This window comes from Oxyura jamaicensis, chromosome 3 (assembly GCF_011077185.1).
Source record: "Oxyura jamaicensis isolate SHBP4307 breed ruddy duck chromosome 3, BPBGC_Ojam_1.0, whole genome shotgun sequence".
Lineage (NCBI taxonomy): Eukaryota > Metazoa > Chordata > Aves > Anseriformes > Anatidae > Oxyura > Oxyura jamaicensis.
Window position 1 is genome coordinate 61803042 of NC_048895.1, and position 26977 is coordinate 61830018.

Below are 26977 nucleotides of genomic sequence, written 5' to 3' on the forward strand. Positions count from 1 at the left end.
GTCATATAGTACAACATTCACTTGTCTAAATATGTCTAATGGCATTTGAGGCACTTGAGAGCATTTGAAGTAGCCACCAGCATGTGGAAGAATCCACTGACACACAATTTACAATTTTGAATTGATTCTGAAATAGATCAGAGTTCCAAAAACCAGATGAGATGTGTACATATACTTGTTTAGATGTGAGCATAAATATGAAAGTAAACACTGAGAAACTGAGACACACAAAATAATCAGGAGGTTTAAATTATCTTTTTGCATTGTGCTGCCACAAAGATCAAAGCACAGTTTTCTAGAACTGTTGCTGTCATGAAACTTGACTAAATTTTATAACTTAATAGCCTTTTACAGCCTTTCCGCTCCATCCTACCAGCATGTGATTGGCAAAACTTAAATAGTGAGAAAAACTGGGCCAGATCATTATATATTGTTTCATCCAGTGGGAAAGGAAAGATGTGCTATTGGCTTGAACAATGATGAGAAGAACAAGTGCCTTTCAACTGAGAGATATGAACCCTTTAGCAAGAGATTGCACTTTGATGTTCACCCTAAGGTATTGTTATCCAATTGATGCTTGTGCATGAAACAAGTCAGGGTATTGGCTGATTTGCACTAGGCAGACATTTCCTCTACAGTTGACACATAGATATAACAGGCTATATGCAAGGACTGAACAAGTCATTTTTTTGTTAGAATGCAACTAGGAGCTGGCATAGCAGCAATGAAGAGCAGTGGTCTCAATGTGTGTTTTGTGCTTACTGTATGGATAAATGGAGACATTCAGTCTGTCTTACTTGGCAGTCTGGCCCTTTTCCACAAAAGGGTTGAGAGCTCTTTGTTTGCTCTGATGGTCTACACCCTCCTGTTCCCAGACTTAAATATAGCAGCATAATCAGTAAGCTCTTTTAAAAATTATAGTAAATTTTTAAAAAGCAATGAAAATAAATTGCTTAGTTGAACTATGGAAAATCTATGCTGGACAAGTACCTATGACCCTTGAATACATCTGGGTAAACTGTATCATATACCAGGAATGATTATGTTACAATGCACTAGAACGCATAATTTCTCCACACAACTAACTTGCCCTTTCCTAAGTTTAATAGCTTTACTTTGGCTTGACATCTGCTATCCTATCACTAGTTTTCTCATCTACTTAATTACTTTTAATGCTTTGACCTGGTTTGTCTAATGGAACATACTACTCTCTCCACTTCTCAAAGTACAAAAAGGAAAATGACTGCTTAAATGTTTGGCTATTTTCTAGCTACCTCTCAGTGCCTGGCTAAAAGATGCCAGCAGGAAGCAACATTATCGCATTACATGGCTCAGCAGTTCCCTACTCACCCACACACGGATCAGCCCCCTTGCCTCACTGCATTGTGTAGTCAGGCCAAAGCAATAGCAACTGCTGCAGCCAAGTGGGTTTCTGGCAGAGAGACCAAATGTGCCAGACTTGCACCTGTCACAGTGGACACCTTCCACATTAACCTGGAATAGAAAGAACATAAAAAAAAAAAAAAAAAGGAAAAAAAAAAGTGAGAAAAAAGTGCGGGGAAAAGGGAATGAGGAACAAGCCTTATTTAGAGGCAATAATAAGAAAAATAAAATTGAACAGTATTAATAATGGTGCAAAATTAAATCATAAGTGTAAGGAAATATTCAAGGAGCTTTCCAGCTTTCTATCATGTTTGTGCAAACATATAAATTAATATAACAGAGACATTTGCATTGGTTTCCACTGAGTAACTCTGAGCAATGGATGCTGGCTCCTTAATGACAATTGCAAGCATGGAAACATCAAATGGCATTTTGGATATGGCAAGCTCAATAACTGAGTGATATGATAAGAAAAAAAGACGTCCTTCTGAAACTGCCAGGGTTAATGAAACCTTTTGTTTAATAGGAATTAGTTTTGACAAATTAAAATATTTAAAGTACAGTACTAAATATTCTTGCTGAGAATCATACTTTAATGGAAATATTGTGGAGAAAAGCTTTCCCCTCTCCATCTGATTGTTTTCCACATCATTGAACTGTATTAACAAGGCTGAAATGTTTCACTGTTGTAATGTCAGTGCTTTTATTTTCATTTTTCAATTAGTCCAAATAAAAAGCTATACCAGATAGGGCTAGATACAAGTTAATTTATTCATGGCACTTTAAAATTGTTTTCATACCAAGAACAAGGTATTTTTAAAAATTACCAATATAAAACCACTGGTTGGCTTTTTTTTTTTTTTTTTTTTTTTCCTTGACAGTAATACCAAGAAGCCAATCTAAACAAAATCAGCTTTCCAAACTTGTAAAGGAAACCAACCCTGTCCCTGAGGATTTGCCATTTTTAACCCTCTTCTCCACATGTAACGATGAGCAAATACGCTTACACTGTATTTAGCTTAGATTTTGATGGTTTTTGTCAGAGCTGACAAAAGGACCTCTCAAGCCTTTGAAAGCACATTTCTTTTTCCAGCTATAACAGCAGGTTTAAGTAGCAATGATTATCTTTTTATAAAGATTTTGCATCTTCAGTATATAACTCTTTCAGAAAAGCTAGTCAAAATGTTAATCAACCCTAGATTTAAACTCCGTAAAAAAAAAAAAAAAAAAGAAAAAAAAAAAGGCAACCAAACAAAAATCTGTTGACTTAATACAGTAGTATTTGCTCATTTTTCTTCATAAATTGTGACTTGTATTTGCTTTGCATTGATTCATATCAATTGTGGTTTCTCATCATTAAACATCAGTTAAATATATATTATTAATTTGCATTCACAGAAACATAGAGGTATATTCTGCCTTAAAAGAATCAAAAATGAAACATTTCTATTTAAAAATGACATAAAACTCCATTATTTCTATTTAGTGCTTGCAAGACCTACAAGAAAGACACTGACAAACTGGAGCTAGCCCAGAAAAGGGCCACCAAGATGGTTATGGGGGCTGGAGCACATCACATATGAGAAGCTGAAATAATTGAGACACTTCTATTTTTCCCTTTAAGTGGATGACATAGGACAGATAGCACTGCTCATTAGTCTTAGAAACAACTTTTTCTCATACTGCCTTTGCCAACAATTCACTCACTTCAGACTTCTTATGGTCCAATCATCAAATGAATTGGGATTTGGGAAACAGAACACGATACGTTCTGTTCAAATACACCAGAGAAATGGGAGGGTGGTCAAGTAGTTTGCACAGAGGTTGTAGAATCTCCATCCTTGAAAATAATGCCTCAGCAGTCTCTTTCAAACAAGGGTCTGACCTTGATGATCTCCATAGGTCCCTTCCATCCTAATTGGTTCTACTGTTGAGCCTATGCTTTAAACTCAGAATGAAGTGACTGGTGTGCAATTAACAAAAGAATTACCTTGCAATTATATCATTAAAATTCATCTTTCCATTTTACTAGCTCTTTGTGCCAGGGCAATCCCTGAAGAAGAACAAATTAAAATCACAAAAGGAATCTCTTAAGGTCATTATTAAAATCCTCCTCCCTGAGGAGGATCAATGCTAGATCAGGCTAACAACTAGTAAATGTTTGAAAACCTCCAAGAATGGGAATTTTACAACCTGTCTGGATAATCTGTTTCAATGCTGCATGACCCTCCTAGTGATTTTCTTTTCCCCAATATCCAACGCAAAATTCCCAAGCTGCCATATGCAGCTGTCATGCTTAGCACATCTTTTGCTACTATAAAAAAGGACTCAAATCCATCATGTTTGCAGCAACACTTTTAAGTTGCTGTAGGCTGCTATTGCATTTTTCCTCAGTTTCTTTTATCTATTTATTTATTTGCAGACAAGAAGAGTCCAGCTCCCTCAGTATATATTTAGAGATCATCTGCTTTAAGTTTAATTTTAGCCCTTCTCAGCATTCTTGTGTCAAAACTTAAAACTGACATTTCCAATTGCAGTCTTATCAGCTCTGAGTAGAGGAGGATAAAGACTTGCCTTCATCTGCTGGCCAATCTCTTCCCAATCAGCTCAGTATGCAGTTTGCCTTCCCCTGTACTTGGCTCTGGTGAGGCTGTACCTCGAATACTGTGTTCAGTTTTGGGCCCCTCACTACAAAATAGACATGTCCAGAGAAGGGCAACAAAACTCATGAAGGGCCTGGAACACAAGTCTTATGGTGAGTGGCTGAGGAAACTAAGGTTGTTTAGCCTAGAGAAAAGGAAGCTCAGGGGATACCTTATCACTCTCTATAACTACCTCTATGGATCGCAGTTCTACTGTTCGATATCTCAATGTCTACTTCCTTCAAATCAGCAATATTCTCCAATCTGCTGATGGCAAATCCTGTCCCATCACCTGAGTCAATGATGAAGCCATTGGCCCTAGGGTACTCTGCTTGGCGGTTACCAACTGGATTCAAACCACCCTTTAAGCCCAGTAATCCAGACAATTTTCAACCCACCTAAGTGTGCAGTTCTTCTAAGAACATTTCCAAATAAGAAGGGTGTGGATGATGATTTCAAAAGTCTTACTCAAGTCATCACTTTAGTGATCTCAAATTGTATGCAGTCTACTAAGAAGAACAGAGATTATTGCAGTGAATTCTACTCATTTTACGGATCAGTATTGACTCTGTCTAAGACAATGTACTATAAAGAACTAGCTCTGTGGCATATTGTTGTTACTGATGTGTTTGCATTTAATTTGCCAAATGTCTGAACAAGATTGTATTGAACGTTTTAAACTAGCAACAGTTCTGTAAGACCAGGAAGCAATATAAAGGCAGTGGAGAGCCTAAGAGGATGCTATCTTGGCAAGGGTCAGTGTGTGAAAAAGCAACTGATGAGCACTTAAGTATTTATGTTAGACTCCTCCCACAACAATTAGCAAATGCACTACAACTAGCTTTGTTTGCAGGCATTATAGGAATACCCAAGTACAAATGCCAAGGAATTTTGGAGTGAATTTCTCAACATCAATAAGATTAACTTACAACCTTCAATGTCCTACCTTGCAGCTGCATTGGCCAGTATGATCAACGCATGAACACTTCCCCATCTCTGTCTCACAGGTCTGTGGATCAGTCCCTGACTGGACACACTGACAAGCAATACATTGCGGATAATTCCAGTAACCCAACCTGCACTCAGTGCATTTATCCCCTGAGAATTCCGGGCGGCAGAAGCAGCAGCCTGTATTTAAGTCACATTGAGAACTTAGGGCTCCAATGGGGCTGCAGTCACAGAACTGAAAAGAGAAACAAGGAGAAAATTGCAGCTTTGCTCTGAAAAACAAACAACAAAACAAAAAGCATGCAACAACAACAAAAAAACAACACCCACAACACAGATCTTTCAAGTACTGACAAATAGAGTTTTTACACAGCAATGAACTTCCACTCTCCCAAGGTAATTTATCAATTATAAGGCTAGGCATCTATCTTCATTCAACAAAGGTCTAGCAATTACACTAAAAACACTAAAAATTATACTTAAAACATAACACTGTTTTCTTTTTGAACACATTTTACTTATGACTGATAAATTAGGCAGTGAAGTGAAACAAAATAAATCCAACAGGATCAAGGACAACTCTGCAGACAAAGTTAACTTAAGAATTGTTAGTGCCCTCTAAAAATTTCTTTCCATGCAAGTCCTATGCAGGGCATGTTCAGACCACTTCACTAAAACTGGAATTGCTCAGGGGTAGGGGTCCCGGTGGAATCTAGTGCAATTATTATTACTAATCCATCAGGCAGGTAGCTAACTATCTTCTGATAGTTACCTAGATAGCTAGGTAACTGTCAAGCAGGACTCTTACATGATAGTAATTTACATGGTATGGGATACAGATATTTAGTCTTCTGGTGTATGGGAAGTAAACTTGCTCACAGAACAAGAGTTTCACATGCAGGTAAGCAGAGAAATAGATAATTTGCCAAGGGATCTAGATATTCAGCACAGAAGCAAGTAGCTGAGAAAGCTGCAGGCTCCTGAAGAACAGAAGAATCCCTCAGTGCTATTACTGTGACTGTACTACAAAGTTAGCACAGGACATTCACTGTGATCACTGGCGTGACAAGAATCTCATATGAATAAGTTCAGCTTGCAGTAGCAAACTCGGTGCCAGCAGTACAGGTTACCACAGTAACTGACATGGATAGACTTGCTAAAATTAAGGACACAAAGCTGAAAAAGAGAGGAGGAAAATGTAGATTCATTTTCTAGATTCATTTTCTAAGAAAAACTGTTTATTATATGAATACTTAGAGCATGTTTTTTTCTGCTCTGAAAAGACCACTTATAAAGAAGGTGGTTATATACAGGAAACATTTGAATTCAATTTTTACTGAATGCAAGAGAAACTGTTTAACCACTGGTTAAATGTTAGACTGCCAGACAACTACCTAACCTAAGAAATAAAACCTTGTGACAGAAAGAACCTTATTCTACAAGATACATTTGAACATAAAGCTTAGAAAGAAAATTGTTCACCATACACTGAAATAGCTCAGTGTGCAATATCAAAACCTAAATTACAATCAGTTGTTATGTGCGTTTTGCAAGCAAGCAGTTTTATGTAAAGCTCTCTATCCTCCCGATTTACAACAGCTCTGGAAATCTTCTACAAAGAGCGTGAGCGGGAGATTCACATCTCACTTTGCAGAAATTAGCTGCAACATACTGAAAGCAATGTGGGCTGATAGATCATTATTAATTTAGATGGTGCCATGGAACTGCCATACTAATGTGCTCACATAAAAGACAATTGGAGAATATACTCCAGAGCTCAAACAGAGGTCTTCAACCTCATTAGGCTGGCGTCAGAAGCCAAGAGTCTATATCACAGCAGCACAGCAGAGGTTTCACAAGAGGAGTTTTCTATACATATAGAAAAGAAAACGTTCTTGATAATTAGTTTGCAACCTGAGCTACATGATAAACAGGCTTTTAGGAAAGTGTATTATTAGCCGTGTTCAGACATGACAGTTTTTTGGAGTAATTTTGGCAGTACTATAAATACCTTGTCATCAATAAGAAAGGCAGAGAGAAGGTATTTGAACTTAACACAACATTCATTGTCACTAGTTTTCAACCTTAACACTGCTCCCCTTAACTCAGAAGTATGATGTTATCAACAGCTTTCATGGCCTCTCTGACACATTATCATTGTTTTCCTATTTCTTGTCCCTTCTTCCCACCCCTTCAGACTTTTTCAAAACTTGGTCAAACACTGGAGTAAGAAGGATTTACAGGCTAATGAAAAGGCTTATTTTCCTTTTAAAGAAATAGGAAGAAAACACATTTTACAGCTAAAATTGCTGTTTCTTTTCTTCTCTCTTCACTGTCTCTTATGCACAAGTTGAAGCCCTTCCCAAGTAAAATTCAAGTATAAATTCCCACTGACATCACAACTAGGGCAAAAGCAAATCTATTCTGTAAAGGCTCTGTCGGTTACCTGAAGCTATACGTCTCTGCATTGTATAATATTTTGGTAATCTCCTCAATCATGTTAAACATAGCTATAACAACAGAAATCAGGCTCGAGCAGGGCACAGATTCAGCATGACAGCAGTACTGTATAATCAGGGTGTTTGGTGTTACCGGCTGCATACCCAAGAGAGGGAGTCTGTTGCACTCAGCAAAAGATCACTGACACTCACACCATAGTCTGACTGAAACCAGAACTTGCAATGCAGAGACAAACAAGGATGTACAAACCTAAAACTGTGTCCCAGCTACAAACTACTGTATTAACCCAATGGGAAAGAGGTGACACACAGAGAGAAAATAGAGATCCACTCACCTTGCAACCACGGACAATGTCATGGCCCCAGTGATTTGGCGCACACTTGTCACACATCTCTCCAATGGTATTGGGAGGGCAGATACAGCGGCCACTGACAGGATCGCAGTTATTACCAAAACGTGAACAGTCGCAGGCTTCATGGGAGACAGAAAAAAACAGAGCAGAGTGAAAGTTACCCCTTTACGTGACATCTGGAAAACAGGCTGTAACATGGTTAGGATCATTCCACCACAGCCTGTAATGTACAGTGAACTCAAAATTATCTGCAGAGATAGGCAGGCAGGAAAGGCAGGGTAAACCCAGAGAAACTAAAACCAGGAGCAGTGCAGCTGAGTTGAGTTTGAAGGAATTACAGAGAGAACAGCGTATTAAAAAGGAAGGCCCTGACTGCAGAAGGGCAGTGCCATCTGACCATAGTGACCATGACATAGCCACTTGAGCATTGCTGGTTCGACCCAATGATCTCTTGAGGTCCCTTCCAACTCCTAGAATTCTGTGATTCTGTGATTTCCAGGCCATGCTGTCTTGTGCAAGAGGCAACCTGACTGCCTCTGGGCCCTCTGTGCAGGGAACCTGCACGTTGTGCACCCTCTCCCACCACTCTGAGCCCACTTCCTGAATTTTTTGCTGCTGCAAATGGATTTTTCAAATATGGGAGAAAAGTTTATTTTTTGCATCTTATTTCTTTTTTTCAGACTACATCATCCTGTATCCTCTTCCCACCAACGCTTCCTGCAGTGCTTCCTCCTCTGAATTAATATTCATTGTAGCCAAACTTGTTCTGTTCTGATTGTCCTAATCATTTGGGCCTTAGAGAAACTCTTTAGCTTGATTCATTTTCTTTCTGCAACAAATTTGTGAGAGGGAGATCTGGAGGAAGAGGCAGAGTGTGTAAGCAACGTATTAAAATGTGAAATGGAACTGGGAACACTGGAAGTAGACAAGGTACTTTCTCCCAGTAACCAGAAAACAACTGAATAATCAGCACAAGCCATTCATGCTCTCTCCCACATCAGTGTAACAACTGTTCCTCACAGATTTAAATACAGCTTTCATACTCAAGTACACAGTTAGGAAAAGGCTGTACACAAGCAGAAATAAATCAGTGAAAGGTATGATAAAATCAAGGATTCTTTTTCTAAGCACCATGAATATGCTACAGCTCTATCAGGGGGACAACAATGTCTTCAAAGGAAACTGGAATTCTTTGTAGATTTTATTCAATTAAAATAATTTGGGTTTGGAAGTGGTTCCAAAAGTGACCTTTGATATTACAGCATTTATTAAGGGAACAATTCATTGGTGACAAATGCAGATTCAAAGTATACAAGTGTCTAGTTATGGAGCACAAGACATTGAATTGTTCTGAGGAGCAGAACTGGTGTGTATTTATTTGCATACCTACCTTCAACATTAACTCTGAGGTCAGAGCAAAAGCATCATAAGCAACTTACCACTCTCTGAGAACTAATCTGTCCCTTAGTATGGTTACAGGACAGTGTACCATAATGCTCCACTGCTGAGGGCTGCATTTGTGTTCATTGCCTTTATGGTATAAAATACTTTGATGCCCCATTCATCAGTGTTGCCCCATGATGTCAGTGTTCAAGAAGCATTTGGATAATGCCCTCAGTAACATGCTTTAAGTTTTGGTTAGCCCTGAAGTGGTCAGGCCAGATGATCTCTCTAGATCCCTTCCAACTGAACTATTCTGCTCTATTTTAAAGTAAAGGCAGGTAATAAGAGATGTACAAAGATGGAACCCATACATCTATATTTCAAATTCAAAAGGCTTCCTTTTTCCCCACCAACGCTTCCAAAATGAGGTAACTAATGCAAAAAGATGGTAAGTTTTGCCTCAGTCTTGCCAAAACAAAATGTGAAAACATTTTACATAGAATCTTTTGACACAATGTGGCTTGCAGATGTTTCAGAAACACATCTCACATTGGGAGACTAAGGTTTTTGAATGTGACTTCTAAGGACTTCCAATTCTTAGCCAAAATGGATTCAAAATGTATGGGGGATGGGGCGGTGATACAGCAATAGTTTTTGTGTTTTTTATCCTCATTAAAACAAAATAATATGGAAAAAAATACAAAACATTTGCTGCAAGCAATAGTGAAATAGGAATTTCTCTTGTATCTTTATTGCCAGAATGTCAACACTAACTGATGGTTCTTTAAATTTTTGTTTTATTTTAAACTTTATGATTTTTATTACATGAAAACCAACTTATATTTCTTTAAGATAAAAGCTAGACAAAAGAGGTATAATATTTTATTCGATACTTAACTGCCACTCTAGTATTCATTTTTGTGCAGTTCTTTCTTAGCATGATTTGATATACTTTTATTATATAACTCATTTTCTCTGTGATTCATAATTCCTTTTTTTTTTTTTTTTTTGTAATTTGAAGGAATACATAAAAGGCCTACTATAAATAAATGAGGAATAAACAGCATTTTGAAAACAGAATTCCTCTCCATCTGTTGTAGTTACTTTGGAATTTCTAAAAATCTAATTTTCTTTAGCATATTTAGCTGTTGAGGTTATTTAGAATAGTTGATGACCACAGGCAGATACATTTTTATTTAAAATATTAGTTGGATTTGCACTACTTTCCCATGTCATCACTGTTCCTTAAACTTGGTCTTTTCATGTTTGCTAAACGAGCAGTTAAAATCTTAATGTGAGATCTTGTTAATTGCACTCTTATTTCCCTTCCCCAACTGTATGAAATTAACATTTTGTAATATTTCACAATAGTGATGTGCTTTTAAACTGTGAAATATTAGAATAAGAGTATAATCATTAAGATCATCTATAGTTTTTGTTTTGTTTTGTTTGTTTGTTTCTCCCTCTCCATTTATGTGCTACGAGGCTTAGGACTGCAGATATCATTTGCAATTTATTTCAAGCTCTTTCAGTGCCTCAGTGAGCCTGTGAACCAACCCTTCCCTTTTCCATGGTAACATGTTGAACTTTACAACATGATAAACATTTTCTTAGCCCTTCCCTCCCATGGCAGACAATACCATAGAGTAATGTTTTAAGTTCTGATCCGTAAACCAGCATGGCTCAAGGTTTATCAGCTTTACAGGTGAAATTGAATGTTGCTGCACAGATGTGGGTCTCATGGCCTAGAAGTTTCTTCCATAAAAAAGGTAGTAAGAAAACATAGAGAGCTAGGCTTGCTGCTTCTGCTGCTTGCCTGATGGAAAAGGAGGAGGACTAGGGTACTGGGGGTGGTGATTACTAGTTCTGGAAAGAACACCACTGCTTTGACCTGAAAAATGACAGCAGCAATGTCCTTGGCTTGTCAGCACTCAGCCATCAGCAAGGAATGCATTGTGGGGCCATCACCACCACTCTGTCATCCCAGCAGCCAACTTCACTTGACAAATATCTACAACTCCTGTGATCAGACCTAAAAGAGTCTATGAGACATTAAAAATACAGCAAAGATAAGTATTTCCCCGTGAGGTTATGGGTTAGATTCTTTTTGATCTAGCAGTCTGTATTGCTTTAAGGACAGAAAGCATTTGTTTCAGTGTTTGACCTTATTTCCAAAAGAACAAACACAAATGTAAAGAAGTGGCTGGAAATGTCTGATGCTAGATGCTAGATGGATGGAAATGTCTGATGCTAGAATTTCAGCATCTGGAAGAGCACTCTTTTCCCGTGTTTACACAATAGATGTAGTAAAGGTTTTTATCTGAAAATCTTGTACACAAAAAGTATACAAGTAAGCAATACCCTAAATATTACTGTACAAAAATTTAATAAAGAAGGATCAACCTTGTAAGGACAGTGAAAAAGTCTGGGATAAAACTAGAATCATAGAATCATTCAGGTTGGAAAAGACCTCTATTCACATCCCTTCAAGCTGACATGAGTTTGCAAGCACCTTAATCAGCCTTCTGTGATATCCTTGCCATCACTAAATTAGAGGAACTTTTTGGACAGAAAGTGCTTGGAGAAAAATACACCCCTGTTCCTTCTAAACATCGGTATCTATAGCAGATTAGCCATAAACTGACCTTAGAATAGCAGGAATAGCTTTGATTTTTCTTTTTGCCAATCACACTCCTTGCCAATTGACTGATTTACAAGGCTGTCTATGAAAACACCTACCTGCCAGGAAATATGTTAAGTAATCCAAAACCGGTCAACTTAGTAAGAAAAGAAATAGATAAATAAATAAATAAATCTGCAATTGGCCAAAAAGAATTTACATACGAGTACAGCCTCCTTCTTCGAAGTTGTAAAATCCATGAGCACAGCGGTCACACTTCTTTCCTGTCACTCCTGGCTGGCAATAACACTGCCCATCTCCATCGCAGTCAAAGGACTTGGAACCAAACGAGTTGCAGTTGCAGGGAACACATCCCCTTGAAGACTGTAAGCCAAATGTTTCAGGCTGCCACCGAGAAAGGAAGAGCAATTAGTACATGGAAGGATTACCAGGAGAAAAGAGGAAAAGCTGAGGGTGTACGGAGATCAGGGTGATTTTTTCCTCTTGAACACTGAAATGCTACTTTTAACAAATTGAATTATAGGAGTAAAACAGGGGGTAAGGGCACTATATACCCTATGCAGATGAAAAAGAATAAAAATTTCAGAATGTTACCTAATGTTATAATGAATGTTGCATAGGCAACACACCTCCAATGAGGTTGTGTTTCCTTAAGTATGATTTCAACAAGGTTTTTATGTATGGTCTTCAGACTGGCTTTCAGAAACTTTTCACTTAACCTAAATGGAACGATGGAGCCATATATCATGTCTGGCTTGTAAGATTATGTTAGGTAGAGTTAATTTCTAAGAGAATTAATACAAATTCTTAGCTATGAATGGACATTGATTCAACCAAACTCTATTTGTTCAGAGACTTTCTATCTCCTTTGACCATGGGCAATGGCCATATACAGTATTCTGTAACTTGGGGGTATTTCTTTTGAATGACTCTTAGGAATAACTTTAGAAGAATGTGGATAGAATACATTTGTTTGCATTACAAGCAAATAATGGGAATTACTTAGTGTTGAGATAAAAACTGTCTTTGGGGTAAGACAATGACCCTCTTTTTCTCTTACTATTTTCATACATTGACTGTGTGTGTGTGTGTGTGTGTGCGCGCGCGTGCATTCAGTATTTTAAAGTTCCTTCAGAACCACAGCAGATGTCATCAATTATAGTAATAAACTTCCCTGTTAACTCCAGTAGTGGAATGCGGAAAAGTGTACTTGTAAAGAAGGGAAGACATCTTCATGTATATACTGGAGTATGGACTTCCTCATAAAGTTTCTAACCTACAGACTGTATGGTTATTACAGCGGCCCCTAAGAGCACACTGTACTTGATATTTATATATCTATTTTTGAATTCAGTCTTGAGCTAGAGTGATTTAAAATGGGATTACTTTTTTTTTTTTTTCCTCACAAGTATCATGATTCTCAGAGAATACTGAAATCTAAATCCTGTTATTAGCTTAACTTGAATTTGATATTAAAACATTCAATAGCAAAAATCTATCAGAAAGTTTGCTAGGAAAGTAAAATGTTAAAAATGAGATATTAAAAAAATAAATTAAATCAATGCTAATGAATATGATTGGACTGAAGTGGAAGATAATTACCTTTGCCATGTACTACTGTGTGACCCAGACAGGTGCTGTTTGGTTTTTACCTACTCTAGATCTGTACAATTTTTTCAAGTTTGCACTGTACAGACTTACATCCATGGATTTGCTTCCACAATTAAACACCTAATTTCCTGTATAGGTAAAATTCCAGAGAATTCAGCAGGTTTCCACATAGAAGTTCTCAAACCTGAGCTCTGAGATTAATATTGAGGTTCCACATTCCCATAGAGAATTGACCGACATGCATCAGAATACAGGACCACACATACCAGATACAGCCAGAATTTGGCCTGAAGACTCATATGAAACTAAGCAAATGCTTGATTATACACATAATAAGGAATTATCCTGATCTTAATTTCCAAGTTCTATAATGAAATGTTTTGCCAATTACATGCTTCAGCATGACAAAACACAGTGTATCAGAGAGAGAGGAGTACTCAAACTCGTGTAATTAAACTCCAATGTTCAATTAAATATACAGACTATCTCTAAAGATTTCTTCTACACACAAAGGAAACCTCAGAACTGAGAATATGCAAAAACCTCAGGACAGACAATCAGATTAATACAGTGAAGCAAACAATGCACAGCATGCAGCTCAGCTCTCAATAGAAAGTTTGATGGGATCTAATAAATTCTGATCATAAGGGTGAAAAACAGAAAAACAGTCCAATACACTAGCACTCCACACTGCATGAAGGAAGAAAAGATCACTAGCATGCTGGGTTGTATTCTCTGCACAGTGAAAAACATTTTGATCAGTCATGCAGACCCCCAAGATAAGTCTCCACGTTGAGCCCTTAGCAAAGCTTGTTTATACACAGAAATTCGGAGAATCACATCTACTGAACAATAGATAAGATCCTGGATGACAACAAAGAAACACAATACATTTTCTAAGTATTGTATTATATTGTGTCCCAGTGTACGTTGAGTATTTGTGTGGGCAATACAGTTATGTAATTTATGTTAAATAGGTAAAATCTCATATACTCCAAATGAATCCATACAAGCAAATAAGGCATGAATCCTGGAGCCTGACTGAAGAAGACAAAACACTGCCAGGTATTTTTCAGACAAGACGAAACAAAAAAAAATACTTAAAACACTACTCAGTTAGAAGCAGTTACATCATAATTACATCGTGTTAGGATGTAAAAGAGCTGCTTTACTGGTATGTGATAAACGATGATAAGTGATAAACAATACTTCTATTGTTTTGTGAATTGTGCTCAAGTAACGTGCACTTGGCCTGGTTAAACATTAAAAATGACTCAACCTGTCCATATTCACAAGTGAGAACTTTAAATGTGTCATGTTTGATATTACAAGGCTAGATCTTAACACTTTGCCTCTGGGGAGGATTCTTATGAACTTGTAACTTTGGCTCTGGAATCATTAGAGGAGGAAGTTTTGCTCTACTGAAGGCCATGAATATCCCACTGATTTCAGTGATGTATCACCCATACATTTTGTGCATACTGCTGTTGATTGTGTTGCTTTTGGACTTACTCTGGTATTTGACTTCTGACCTATATTGCTATTTGCACTATGCCAAGCCCTGGATGTGGGGAGTACCCTGAATGTCAGCCTGTTTGTTCCTTGATAAGTTAATGTATTGTGGCACATAAGGGGGGAAGAAAAAGAAAAAGAAAAACAAAAACAACAAAAAAAATCAAAAAAAATCGAAAAACAAAAACAAACAAAAAAAAAACAGTACAAGCACAAGCAAATATGAGGTTTCAGTCCATGCAATGCACACAGTTTCTGATTACCAGAGTAGCAGGCCGGTAAGCACCCCGTGGGCACCCACTGGCACTGCTGAAGCCCCATCTGCGAGGGGGGACTCGGATCTGCTGACTGCTTCGTGCATTTTCTTTCAATTTAGGCACCTGTCTGCTGATTTCACAGCGTTTGCCCATGAATCCTGATTTGCAGATACATCTTCCTGACATATCACATTGCAGTGACATGGATCCTAACGCACTGCAGCCACAGGGTATACAAAACAGCTTTTCTGGGGCCCAGAAGTAGCTGGGCTTTAAGAATGGAAAGTAAACAGTTAGAAAGTACAGGCAATGAAACTACACCAAATGAAAGAGTACAGGAAGAAAGGCAATAGTAAACAAAGATTAATTCCAAGCAACAACCAATATTGTATTAACAAGTTTGATATATTTTATATGTACGTTATACTATGTGTGGCAAATTCCACTGATACCAATGATTTGGTATCAAAAGAGATGCCAGAAGAGAATGTTCTCCCCTGGGAAACCACGTCAAAAATTATGCAGCTTAAAGGGTGAAAATTATCCTTGTGGTTTTTACACAAATATTGTGTATATATACAAATATACGTGTTTTAAATGTGCACATAAATATGTGCATAGGGTGTTCTGAGGGCAGGGCCTAACCCATGAGTCCTCACACTGAAACAGAGAAGCATACAGCCACTTATATTCCTTAGCAACCTAAAGAAATCTCTGTGAAAGTTCATGAAAAAACATTTTTTTTTTTTTTCCTCAGTGATTTATGTGACAGCAAAACAACATCAAGGCAAAAGGCATTTTCACCAAAAAATCTGCAGTATTTGGACAATACAAAAAGAACCCCTGAGGAAAAAAAAAAAAAAAAAGAAAAAAAAAAAGTAAAAGCAGAATATTCACAGCAGGAGTAAACGAGCTTTCTGCTTTTTTGAATACCAGATGCTATCAGATATTTTGCCACTTTGTTCATGGAAGGATTTTTCCCCAGAGGTGCAATACTTTTAACTAATTTATTTATATCGAACCTTCAAAATATGAAATGTACATACCATACATAAAAATGTACTTATATGTATAGTGAGGCTTAAAATATATTCATTGTGTACAAAAGGAGATTTTTGCTTTTGTTTTGTGTTTTGTTCTAAAAAAGCTTTGAAAAAAAAAAATCAACAAAAAAGAAAAGAAATCCAAAACCAGACTGCACTTGGTTATGTCAAGCAGGAAAGCAAGCTTAAACAGAGCATCACTCCTCATCACTCACCTTGCACACATCACACCGGCGACCGATCACGTTGGCTTTACATTCGCACTGGCCTGTCTTGGAGTCACAGATCTCTGAGATGGATCCATTGAGGTGGCAGTGGCAGGCTACAGACAAATTAGGAGGAGCTGTTAATGTATTTCCAGAATATGTATGCTACTGAAGCTAACTTTAATAGCCAAATGTCTACTGTGCAGCTTTTGCCACCCTGAGGAACCCAAGAAAGCAGGCCTGAGGAAAGCAGGAAGGCTTCACTTCCATACAGTGACAATAAATGTTTACCTACTCACAGTAACATGGAATTGTGCTCCAAATTATTGCCCTGAGAAATTCTGCTTTGACTTCATTAAACAACCTGTTTTCTATGCATGTCTCAGATCAAAAGAGGATGTTTAGAGAATATTACTGAGTGTGTAATGAAGAAGTAAGAAGGTTTCAGAAGAGTAACAGCTTTGCCTTTACACTTTAATCAATACTAAATTTCAGGGCAAATGGGGTGGTGAGGAGCAAGGCGTGCTCTCGGTCTCAGGACAGCCAGGTCACTGTCCCAAAACTTGCAATGAGCAGGGTGGCACTGAGAAAAAAAAAGGGGGGGGGGGGGGGGGCCCTGGGACTCTTCTACAGGGTCTGTATGGGATTTAGCTATGGTAGATGAGAGTGTTACTACTGCATCGGCTGGTCCTGCTGCCCGGGAGTTTAGCCCATGTCCATGTGCTGTGTGGGAAGAGGGGGAACAAGAAGAAGGTTGCCTCCAGGTGCCTGGTTATGGAGCAGTAACATCCTCACTCAAACCCCAGGCTCTCCATCACAGGCAGGACCCTGGAGTACAGCTGAAGAAGAGACTGAGTATTACTGGCTCCAATACCTCACCAGTACCTCTGTCCCAACAACAGCATTGGAGCTTGCAGAAGAAACATAACCCAACTGACCACCCTAACGTGTCACAGAACTTTCCTGGGGATTTAAAACAGCAGTGAGAAGGAACTGTTGTTTCTTAAGGGGGAGAGAAAAAACAAACAAACAAACAAACAAGTAAACAAACAAAAACAACACTGCTTTTGGCTTCTAATTGCTCATGTTTTGGGAGAAGATAAATATTTGGGAAGCTTTCTATCACCCTTTATGCCCTTTGACCACAATTCTTTTGGCATGCAAAGATTAGAAAAATCCCTTCAGCACTCAAAATACGAAAACGAGGTATGCAACTGTGTGTCACAGCAACTCTGACTGTTCAGGCACCAATTCCATTAGCAGGAACTAGTTCATGTGTGTCCTTTTTTTCCCCAGAGGGGAATGATTTTCTATATTTATTACCAATCTACTCTGTGAAACAGGCTACAATCAGATTTTCCCTTCTTGCAGTGCCCTGACATGTGTTGGTCTTTTTCTTAACCTGACAACTTCATTTTAAGAAACACTTGAGAGCCTCAACAGTTAACAAGTGGTGGTCACATAGTTGCATGTCACAAGGTGCCACTAGAGACAACGCGGTTATGTTTTTTTTTTTTTTCTATATAGAGACTATTACAAGAGCATATTCCTCAGCACTTCATTGGACTTACTATACTGTGAATTGAAAGGATTTTTTTCTGGTTTTCTCCTCACTTTTGAGATATTATGCACAAGCTACTTCTTTTGAATGAAGGTGACTTTATGGCTCGCCAGTCTGTTCACGTCCTTATTTCTCATATATTTGCAAAGATATCTCATATCTTTGAGAGCACATAACAACAATATAATAACAAAGATAAACATATAATAAACTAAAAAGAAATACACAGAAATATTTTGGGCTCTCTTCTCAGTCTGGTAAATGATGTTCACCTCTTTCATCCTGTATGCAGCCCTATTCCTTACCAACTACCATTAACATTTATGTTTTAAAACTACTGATAATCCAAACTGTGCACAGCAATGACTATTACATGTACACATTTAGAGTATCTTCCTAATTACAATGGTCAACAGTAAAAGGTGATGTGTAAGCCCAAACAAACAAAAACACAATTATAAATGCAAATTAACAGCTAATATTTCATCAACCGTTTTATACAGACCTCAAAAACCTGAGCCTTTCTATTTTTAATCTTTTCACTTATCAGGAATATGAAATCACAAGAATAATAAAAATACTAGTTTTATAAACTGAGTTTAATATTATATATTACTCCAAATGACATATCATATATTCTTAATATTATTATTATATATTCTTATAATACAATATGAAGAAATTTGTCTTACTTTCTCCCAAAATGACACTGGTTAAGACCTGTCTTATTCTCTCTTGATTTGTATAAATATTTATGAGTCTGTATTTATAATCAACCTACACACTTATTCCCCTCCAATAGTTGTACCTAAGCACTCTTGAATATTTCCTTTAATTCATCTCATGTCACCTAGCTCTACTACCATCAGCACAACCTCTAGCTATTTGCTTCAGCATACTGTGCTGTTTCACACCAAAAAACAACCTACAAGAATCAAATCAAATAAGCCTAGGACATTTGCTCCATGTTCTTAGATTTATTATTTTGTACAGATACACCAAGAAATCAGAAATGCTATGGTGATATAAAGTTGTACTGTCATTTGAAATGGTTAATGCACATGACGATGGCACTGTACTGAGAAAGAGCAAGGAACATTTCAAACAATAATTTGAGAGCAAAATTCATGCTTTGCAATACTCTTGGATTTGGCTTTTTGATAAGGAATGAAATTGAAAACAACAAAGTAAAGGCACAGTCCCTCTGATATTGTAGCTGCAGGGCAAACTTCATGAAAGTCGGCAAAGGAAATAAGAAAATCATATGCAAAAAAAGAAAATCCACATGAAAGGCAGAGAGTAGATGAATGCAAGGTAACTGTGAGCACAAGGCTATGAATACATTATAGGACTCTCTTTGTCAGTGATACTAACAACAAAAGCAAAGCTTGTAATACTACATTAAACATGTATTTATTTTTAATACTTTTTATTTTTAATTGTATGTTTTCTGAACTCTCCTCATATTACAACTCTTTCCCATGCAGCTGCCGCTGTGGTAGAAATGTTCAAAGTAACAGTCCTGTTGATGCTTCAGGAATGGTGACAAACTACTGGAAACTATGATTTTTGAAATGCACTACTTTTTAAATCACATTACACACTTAACACCCTAACTTATATGACATAATTCATCATAAATTAACTAGTGCAGAGATTGTCCAACTTTTATCCAGCATTGTATTTAGTAGCTACAGAAAGCATTTACACAAGTATGCGTATCCATGGCCATCTATCCTTTTACCTATATCAGTGCTTATTAGCCTTAGCTGAGAAACCTGGCTATGTTCTGCATCTCTGTGCTCCCATCTAGTCTTAGGTGGTCCAATGTTTTAATTCTGAGTATCAAACTGCAACCCGCTAGTAGAGCAAATCTTGAAGATGGATGCTAGTGGATCAGACTTCTGTGCTTGCAACATACCATGCAAGAAGTGGTTCCTGTATTCCTACACACACATCAATAAGACAGTGCTTATTGCTGATCTTTACTGGCATAATTTTATCCTGATATTAAACCTTTGTACTCAGTAGACTGGCTCTGCGTTTATTCCAATGAAAGAAGAGAATTAATTCCTCGTGACAGGGAAATAAAATACTCTGCTCTTTCAGGAGATCTGATAATCTGTTTTGAGGTGAAAGTGTATGTGGATGTTTTTAAGCTCAAAGCACTTGTTCTGTTTAATAGCTGTGTTCTGAATTTTGCCAGCTAGGACTCAGTGGGAGATACTGCCTCCTACAGAAGCAAAACCTCCTGCTCCTACATGTACTCCATGATTTCTTGCAATCACAGTGTGGAAAGTAGACTCTGGATCCGGGGCTTATACTTTAACAACATGGTACTACTTCACTGAGAAATGGTAGCTCTTTGCAGTGCCAGGAATCCTTCTCCACAGCACCTTAGAAAATTCAACAGGACCTAGTAGGCTCAACCTTGCAGGAGAGGGGAGAATCGTGTCCTGTAAGAGGCAGCAGCTACCAACACTTACTGATGTCATGTGGGTGGGAAGGAAGTCCCAAGTTTTGCCAGATTTGGACCCTATAGTAACTGAAATATCCTTCCCTCCTCCCTTCCCTCCTATCCTTCCCCCCTTTCAGCACCAATCTCACTAGTTAATGAGATTTCACTGACTTAGAGCATTTCTATTTATTTGTATTTATTTTTGTAGATCTGACATTTAGTATAACCTTTTGCATCCATGCAGCTCTCTGTTCTCCTAGGTTTGTTCCATGTCTGCTTCATTACTGCTTCAACTACAGCAGGAAGCTTTGTAATAGGTTCTTCCTTTTATTTATTTTGAAATCTCCCTTTCCAAATGCAGATGGAAGTAAAGCAGTATTATTAGAGGTATAAGTATACCATATCATTTCTCCTGTGCACACATACAGAGGTGCATTCTTCCTCTCAGGGACACAGATATAGAATAGATCAATTCTGTCAGAAGCAGTAAAAGTTCATGACTTACGTTGACAGTTCCTTGCATCAAGAGCATCGCCAAAATATCCATCAGCACACCTCTCACAATATTGGCCTGTTGTACCTGGCTTACATATCAGGCAAGCACCAGACAAGCTGTCACAGCTGCCAGGAACGGAGAAGTCAAGATTGTCATTACACTGGCATGGTTGGCATGATCCCCCTGGTACTAGAGGTTGTCCAAAATAGCCTTCTGCACACCTAAGGTAAAAGACATCACAAGTTAGGACCGTTAAGTAATCCTCATATTAGAAATATTTAATTTTGCTGCCTCACTGATCACTAAAAATTATTTGATCTTCTTTCAAATATTTCTTAAGTGTCTTTTTTCTCTCCCTCCTTCTCCTTTTTAACAATGCTGTAGATACAGTACCAGCTGAAATCCTGCCAGTTCTGCTAGTAATTAGATTTCAGTGGGAGAAAAATCTTGTCACTGGCACTGAAGACAAGACAAAGCATAATAAGAAATCTGTCTATTGGCGCTCTAGAGGAATTCAGGTCCATGTTAGATAGGCTTTGTATTTCAGCACATTATGTCTAGATGTTCTTCTGTATGCATTTACAGCAAACTCAATGATTTTCTCCCTCTTCCTTAAAAGCTCATTTGGTTATAGGAAAATAGGTTAGAAAATAACACAGACATAAAGTTATTTACCTAACAAGATGCTCCCCTAAGCCTTCCCTTAATCTACTGCATGGTCATTTAATTAATGGATTACTTTACAATGGCTAATTGTATAGGCAGGTAGCAAAAATATTCTTTATTATCATAGGAGCTATGACGGTGTGTCCTATACCTTTCATATTTTAACAGAGACACTTAAAAATATCACCTTCTTTTCCACCTTGCCTACCAGCAATTTTCTGTGAGTACCATGTAAAACAGGTCAGTGAATCTGACTGAACATGAACGTGTATTTAGAGCAAATTTCTACTCATCTCACAACCTATTTCCCATTTATATTCTGGTCTGCTTTTGCTTTCTATTACATTTGCTCACACTTCACAGTAAGAGCAACTTGTAGATAGTGAAGAAAAAGAAAAAATACTCAGTTCCAGCTAATGAAGTTATTCACGTTCATATCAGTTGAACTTCAATTAGCATAAAGAAGACAAAGTACATAAACCACATGATGTAAATTAATGTTTCCTACTATTTTAAGTAACCTCAAATGCAGCTTTAAAGTACACAGATATCTCCTCTGCTTTGTAATAGTACTGGGTGGTAGGGTTGAGAAAGGATTTTGGGTAGTATCCTAATATGGAAACACAGAGCTCCACAATGCTTTCACTCTTTTCCCTTTATGCTTATCAAGTAAATACTTTTCCTTGCATCCAGAATATCTCATGAAACTTCTTTTTTGGATCCCCCAAAAAAGAGCTTGAACATTCATTAAATATTATTCAATATCATTATCAAAAATTATAAAAATGGCTGAGAGACTAATGAGGAATTTATAGCTAGATCTAGCTGAACATTTTTTTTTTTTTGTAGCTAGATGTTATTCAAGGTAGGATTCTTTCTGTTCTCTAAAAATATCCAAAATGCAGACCGCAGATGAAGAGGTTATACAAATAATCCAGAGGGTTGGGTGCATATAAGCACTCAATTACATGACTACAATTTTCACAATCTAGCCCACTGTGCTTCACTCTTTTGGCATAGCCATCTATCACAACTACTTCCCCATAACAACAGTACATCAAAATCTTGTCATTAGAATAATTCATGCATTTTATTTTCAGAACCTGTCACGGATGTAGCCACATATTGCACTCCTTGTATTCCCAGCTAAGAAATGGATATTTCTTCCTTGGATGGAGAATATTTCAGCAATAATAAAACTGATTTTAGACTCACTTTTGCCAAAGACAACTTTTTTTTTTTTTTTTTTTTTCCCCAGAGATTACATCTCAATTACAAAGGATGTGAATCTCTCAATATATATAACAATTAATAGCCATGATTTAGCAAAGCCTAAAAATAACTGGATAATTGATGCAGAATGTTATTTTAAGTTAGATAAGGTGTAAAATTCACCCGTGCTTTGCTGAGATCTTTCTCACCACTTGCAAATTTGCCATAAATCTTTATCTTTTGGTACTACTAATCTATGTAACTTCACGTGATGTCTATTCATTTTCCTCTTTCCCTTTCATTTAGGGGTTACTTCTGTTAGCATTCACAGGAACTTACCAAGCAGTTCACAGAAAAAATTCTCCAGTGGTTTGTGAGAAATGCACTGCTAATCATTCCACTCTATTAATAGCAAGGGACCTTGATAACTTTTTTTTTTTTTTTTCCTCATCAGTTCAGAATTTGCTAATTAAAATTAGCAAAACCCACTGCTATCACATACATTCTATTTAAACACATACTTATTTCTTGAATCCTGATTCAAGATTATCAGATCTTGAAAGTTGGGGCAAACCAGTTAAACTTTAACAGAACACTGTATGCACATATCTATGTGTAAATTCATCCACTCTTTCTCCCACTTCTCCTGAAGCTGGAGGTGAAGGTTAAAAAATCCATGTTCACTATTTTGACCTTTTTTCCCTTAAGGACATTTTTACTTCAGCTACTCTGCCCAGACTCAAAGCATTATTTGTTTGGGAAAGTCCATATTGAAAAGACAAAAAATTATGTGGCATGGAAAATTACATTTATGCAATAGAGAAACACTTATCTTATAAATGATCACAAAGTACAACAAAATGCTCCTGAAATGAAAAAATACAAAGCAAAGCAAAACAAAACCAAACAGAAATAGGAGTAAAAGCAGGGAATAAAGACATTCAAGAATGTTTCTGTATTTTTCTCTCTTTCCCTCTTTATGTTCATCTTCAGCCTCAAATGCAGATGTGTCCTGTGACTGTTAACATTTGGCATAACTGGTGCCAAATAGAGCGCTACTATATACATGTATGTGAACGTATGTGTACTGGTTTTGGATGGGATGGAGTTAATTTTCTTCAGAGCAGACCATGTGGCAGTAAGTATATGCAAACAAGCACAGGCCTATTGTATACATTTCTTTATGTTTATTTGGAGAAAAAACAAACAAACAAAAAAACAACAACAATAAAGTTGAGACTGAGTTAATTTAGGCTGCAAATACAAACACTTGAAAGCCTGAAAATAATATTTTTACAGTTGCTTTGAAACTAATGTGCATCCAACCTCTGTATGAAACTGGGGAAAAGCCCTGCAGAGGAATAGCCTGTGAATGTGCAGTTAAAAATCTTAACTCAGATGTTATTGTCGTATGACCAGCCATAAATACATCTTGCATTTTCTAATGTCAGAGTGCCTAGCTTTGCAACCTGTAAACAATCCTGCACAACACATTTGGTTTATAAAATCTCCTGAATTTGATTTTTTTTCCCCATCAGCACTGCAATACTGGCTTGTATTTCTAGCTCTAGGGAAAAATTACATTAATGAAAAGCAGCACCAGACTGAAGCCAAGGGACTCACAAGAGACTGTGCTGGTAGCACTTTGTGCTAGATCTGTGGAACAGTGGGGAGGGAAAGAAGGATGCAAACCAACTCATTCTTCCCACTTCAATTACACAGACTATATATGCCCTTCTAGGAGGAAAAGTTTGCTCAAACCTTATTCATAAATGAAGGAGTATTAAAGGAGAAGTTAGATTCACCCATTTTGTTTCATTCCCCTAAAGCTCTGGATTCTTGTTTGTATCAAGGCTACATAGTTGGCAAATGCACATCAAAATCCTGTAAATACAATGGGCTCAAATCACATTTTTGACACTCATACACCTTCTGCACAGAGTTAGGAGAGTATCTATCCTACCCAATACCCACTGTGAAAGTGGGCAGTGAGCAAAGGAAGAACATAAATCTCATTTCTTGGGGAAAAGGAAGAAATAGAGAAGCCAGGCTTTCTCTACATTTAAAGATAGCTGGTAACCCTTCCCCCCTCCCCCCCCCCCCAACCTCCCCACCCCACAGTTTATATCTTCAATTATTTTTGTGGAGTCTGTCAGGAGCCAGACCCCTCAGAACTTTGAGCAATTTTGGCAACATTTTTCTGAGAAGTCCAAGTGACAGAAGCAGCAATTTTTTATGACATTTTACAACTCAAGTGTTAAAAGAATAATAATAAAATCTTATCTCCCTAAGGAGTGAAGGATGATTTTGGAGGCAAAGTATAGTAATGCATATATTCACTTATATGACACTTTGCACTTCATGACAATTTAGGACTGTCCAGTTAAAGAATCATGTGGCTCAGATCAGTTGTCACTTTGCAGTTGCTAAAATGACCAAGAATTCCATGTAAACACTTTTAGCAATTATACAATCATTATTAATAGCAAAAGGTAACATGCTTTCTTCTGTTCATTATTATTGACAACAGTTGGCATTTCCAAGCAACTAGTTACAACTGAAAGCAAATAGTTCTGTGAGCATTGGAATTAATGGCTTAATTTCCAATGTATTTATATGCTGTGGTTACAAGAGTAAGGGCTGTTTATTTGCAGCAGGATGTTGCTGTTCAGCAGTGAGCAATCCCTCAGGCTACAGCAGTGATTTTTCCTTGCCCTGTGAAAGTTTTCTTATGAGCAGGACATTTAATACTCTTCCTCTCTCTCCTGTTTAATCAGGTGTGAGTTCACACAGTATTCTTTCTCTCCCTTAGCTATGACATGTCCTGATTTATTAACCTCTATTCAGCCACTTCTCACAAAACTTTCAGGAACAGTTATTATTGCTGAGGCCTCCTACCCTTCTGTCAAATTTGATTGAAATTGACCTATGAGTTCAAATGTTTCTGTGGGCAGCCAGACAGACATGCACAAAAAGATCACACTAGCCTCATTTCCTTAGGAAATAAGGCTAGAAATCGAAGCCTGCCACTTATTCAGATTTTCTCCTATTGCATCTACAGCCTGTGCTCCACTCAGAAATAGCACTTGTTGCTAATGGAAGCTGTCAATGACCCTGCATTGACAAACTGCCACCAAAGTGCTCTTGATGTGATTTATTCCTGCCGTCATTAACTTCACAGCCCACTAGCTGAAAGAAGGGTGATGACTTCCAAGACAGACGGGAAAAGACAGGCAGAAATAGTACTCAGCAGGAGCAGACTTGGTGATGATGGGTGGAAACAGGTGACAGCCTGCACTCTCACTTTAGGACGGATATAGCACAATAGGGGATTTAAAAGGAAGTAGTTGTAAATGTGATTTGGAAAGACAGGACTAGAGGGTGACTCACAGCATATGACGAGGTTTCCGCTTTCCTGGTTGGCTCTTTCTTTTGGTTCATTCCTACTTTTCCCCATCTCAGCCTGAGTACTGTAAGTCTCCATTCGGAGGCCTTACCTTTCCAGGGTTTATGTTGGAAAATGCTGCAAGCAGCTTGTGGAAGTGCCAAATGACAGAAGCCCACTGAGATACAGAAATGCCATTGTTTTCATGACCTACAACTATCTAGCCAGGTGCTAGACAGTTATCTGGCTCCCCCAGTCCCTCATAAGAAGGTGTCATTTGCAGGGTCACAAGGGACTAGGATCACAGTGCCAAAGCCAGTGCTGATTCATCACAACCTCCAAACAACTAGCAGAGGTCCCCTGGCATGCTAACTGCTCTTCAAAGCTGTTCTATCCACATGGAATCTGAAGGGAGGGAAGGGCATGCAGACACAGTGACAATACCCCTTGCCTGTGCAGTCTTACCTCCGTGTGGAAGGGCGTTCCCAGGAGCTTAGCACTAGCACTTCCACTTTCCTTCTCTTTCACTTAAATTTTGTGTGTGATTCTTTCAGAATAACAGGATACAAGAAGGAAGATGGGGCTATCAAGGGAGGGAACCTTCTCTCTCACTACTAATATGTCACTCAGACCTGTCATAGCCCATAAATATATATATACATAGATATAATTTGCCTTTTTGTATAGATAATAAGAAAGTGTATGAAATATATATTGAGCTTTTCTATGCATTTGACAAAAAGAGGTCCTTTGATGTCCCT

The 26977-nt window shown here is 37.7% G+C and overlaps 1 protein-coding gene across 6 annotated transcripts in view; it reads right to left on the reverse strand.

The window, feature by feature from the left end:
* LAMA2 (laminin subunit alpha 2) overlaps nucleotides 1–26977 on the reverse strand; it is a 390777-nt gene that overhangs the window by 121302 nt on the left and 242498 nt on the right. For 4 of the 6 annotated variants that reach the window (XM_035321576.1, XM_035321577.1, XM_035321575.1 and 1 more), the window contains exons 19-25: nucleotides 20963–21174; nucleotides 16448–16554; nucleotides 15196–15459; nucleotides 12013–12193; nucleotides 7768–7904; nucleotides 4972–5208; nucleotides 1351–1494 (exon numbers count right to left, since the gene is read on the reverse strand). In XM_035321576.1, the coding sequence (XP_035177467.1) occupies nucleotides 1351–1494; nucleotides 4972–5208; nucleotides 7768–7904; nucleotides 12013–12193; nucleotides 15196–15459; nucleotides 16448–16554; nucleotides 20963–21174 (1282 nt within the window). The remainder of the gene's footprint in view (nucleotides 1–1350; nucleotides 1495–4971; nucleotides 5209–7767; nucleotides 7905–12012; nucleotides 12194–15195; nucleotides 15460–16447; nucleotides 16555–20962; nucleotides 21175–26977) is intronic. The other 2 variants (XM_035321580.1, XM_035321579.1) reach the window with 1 other exon arrangement.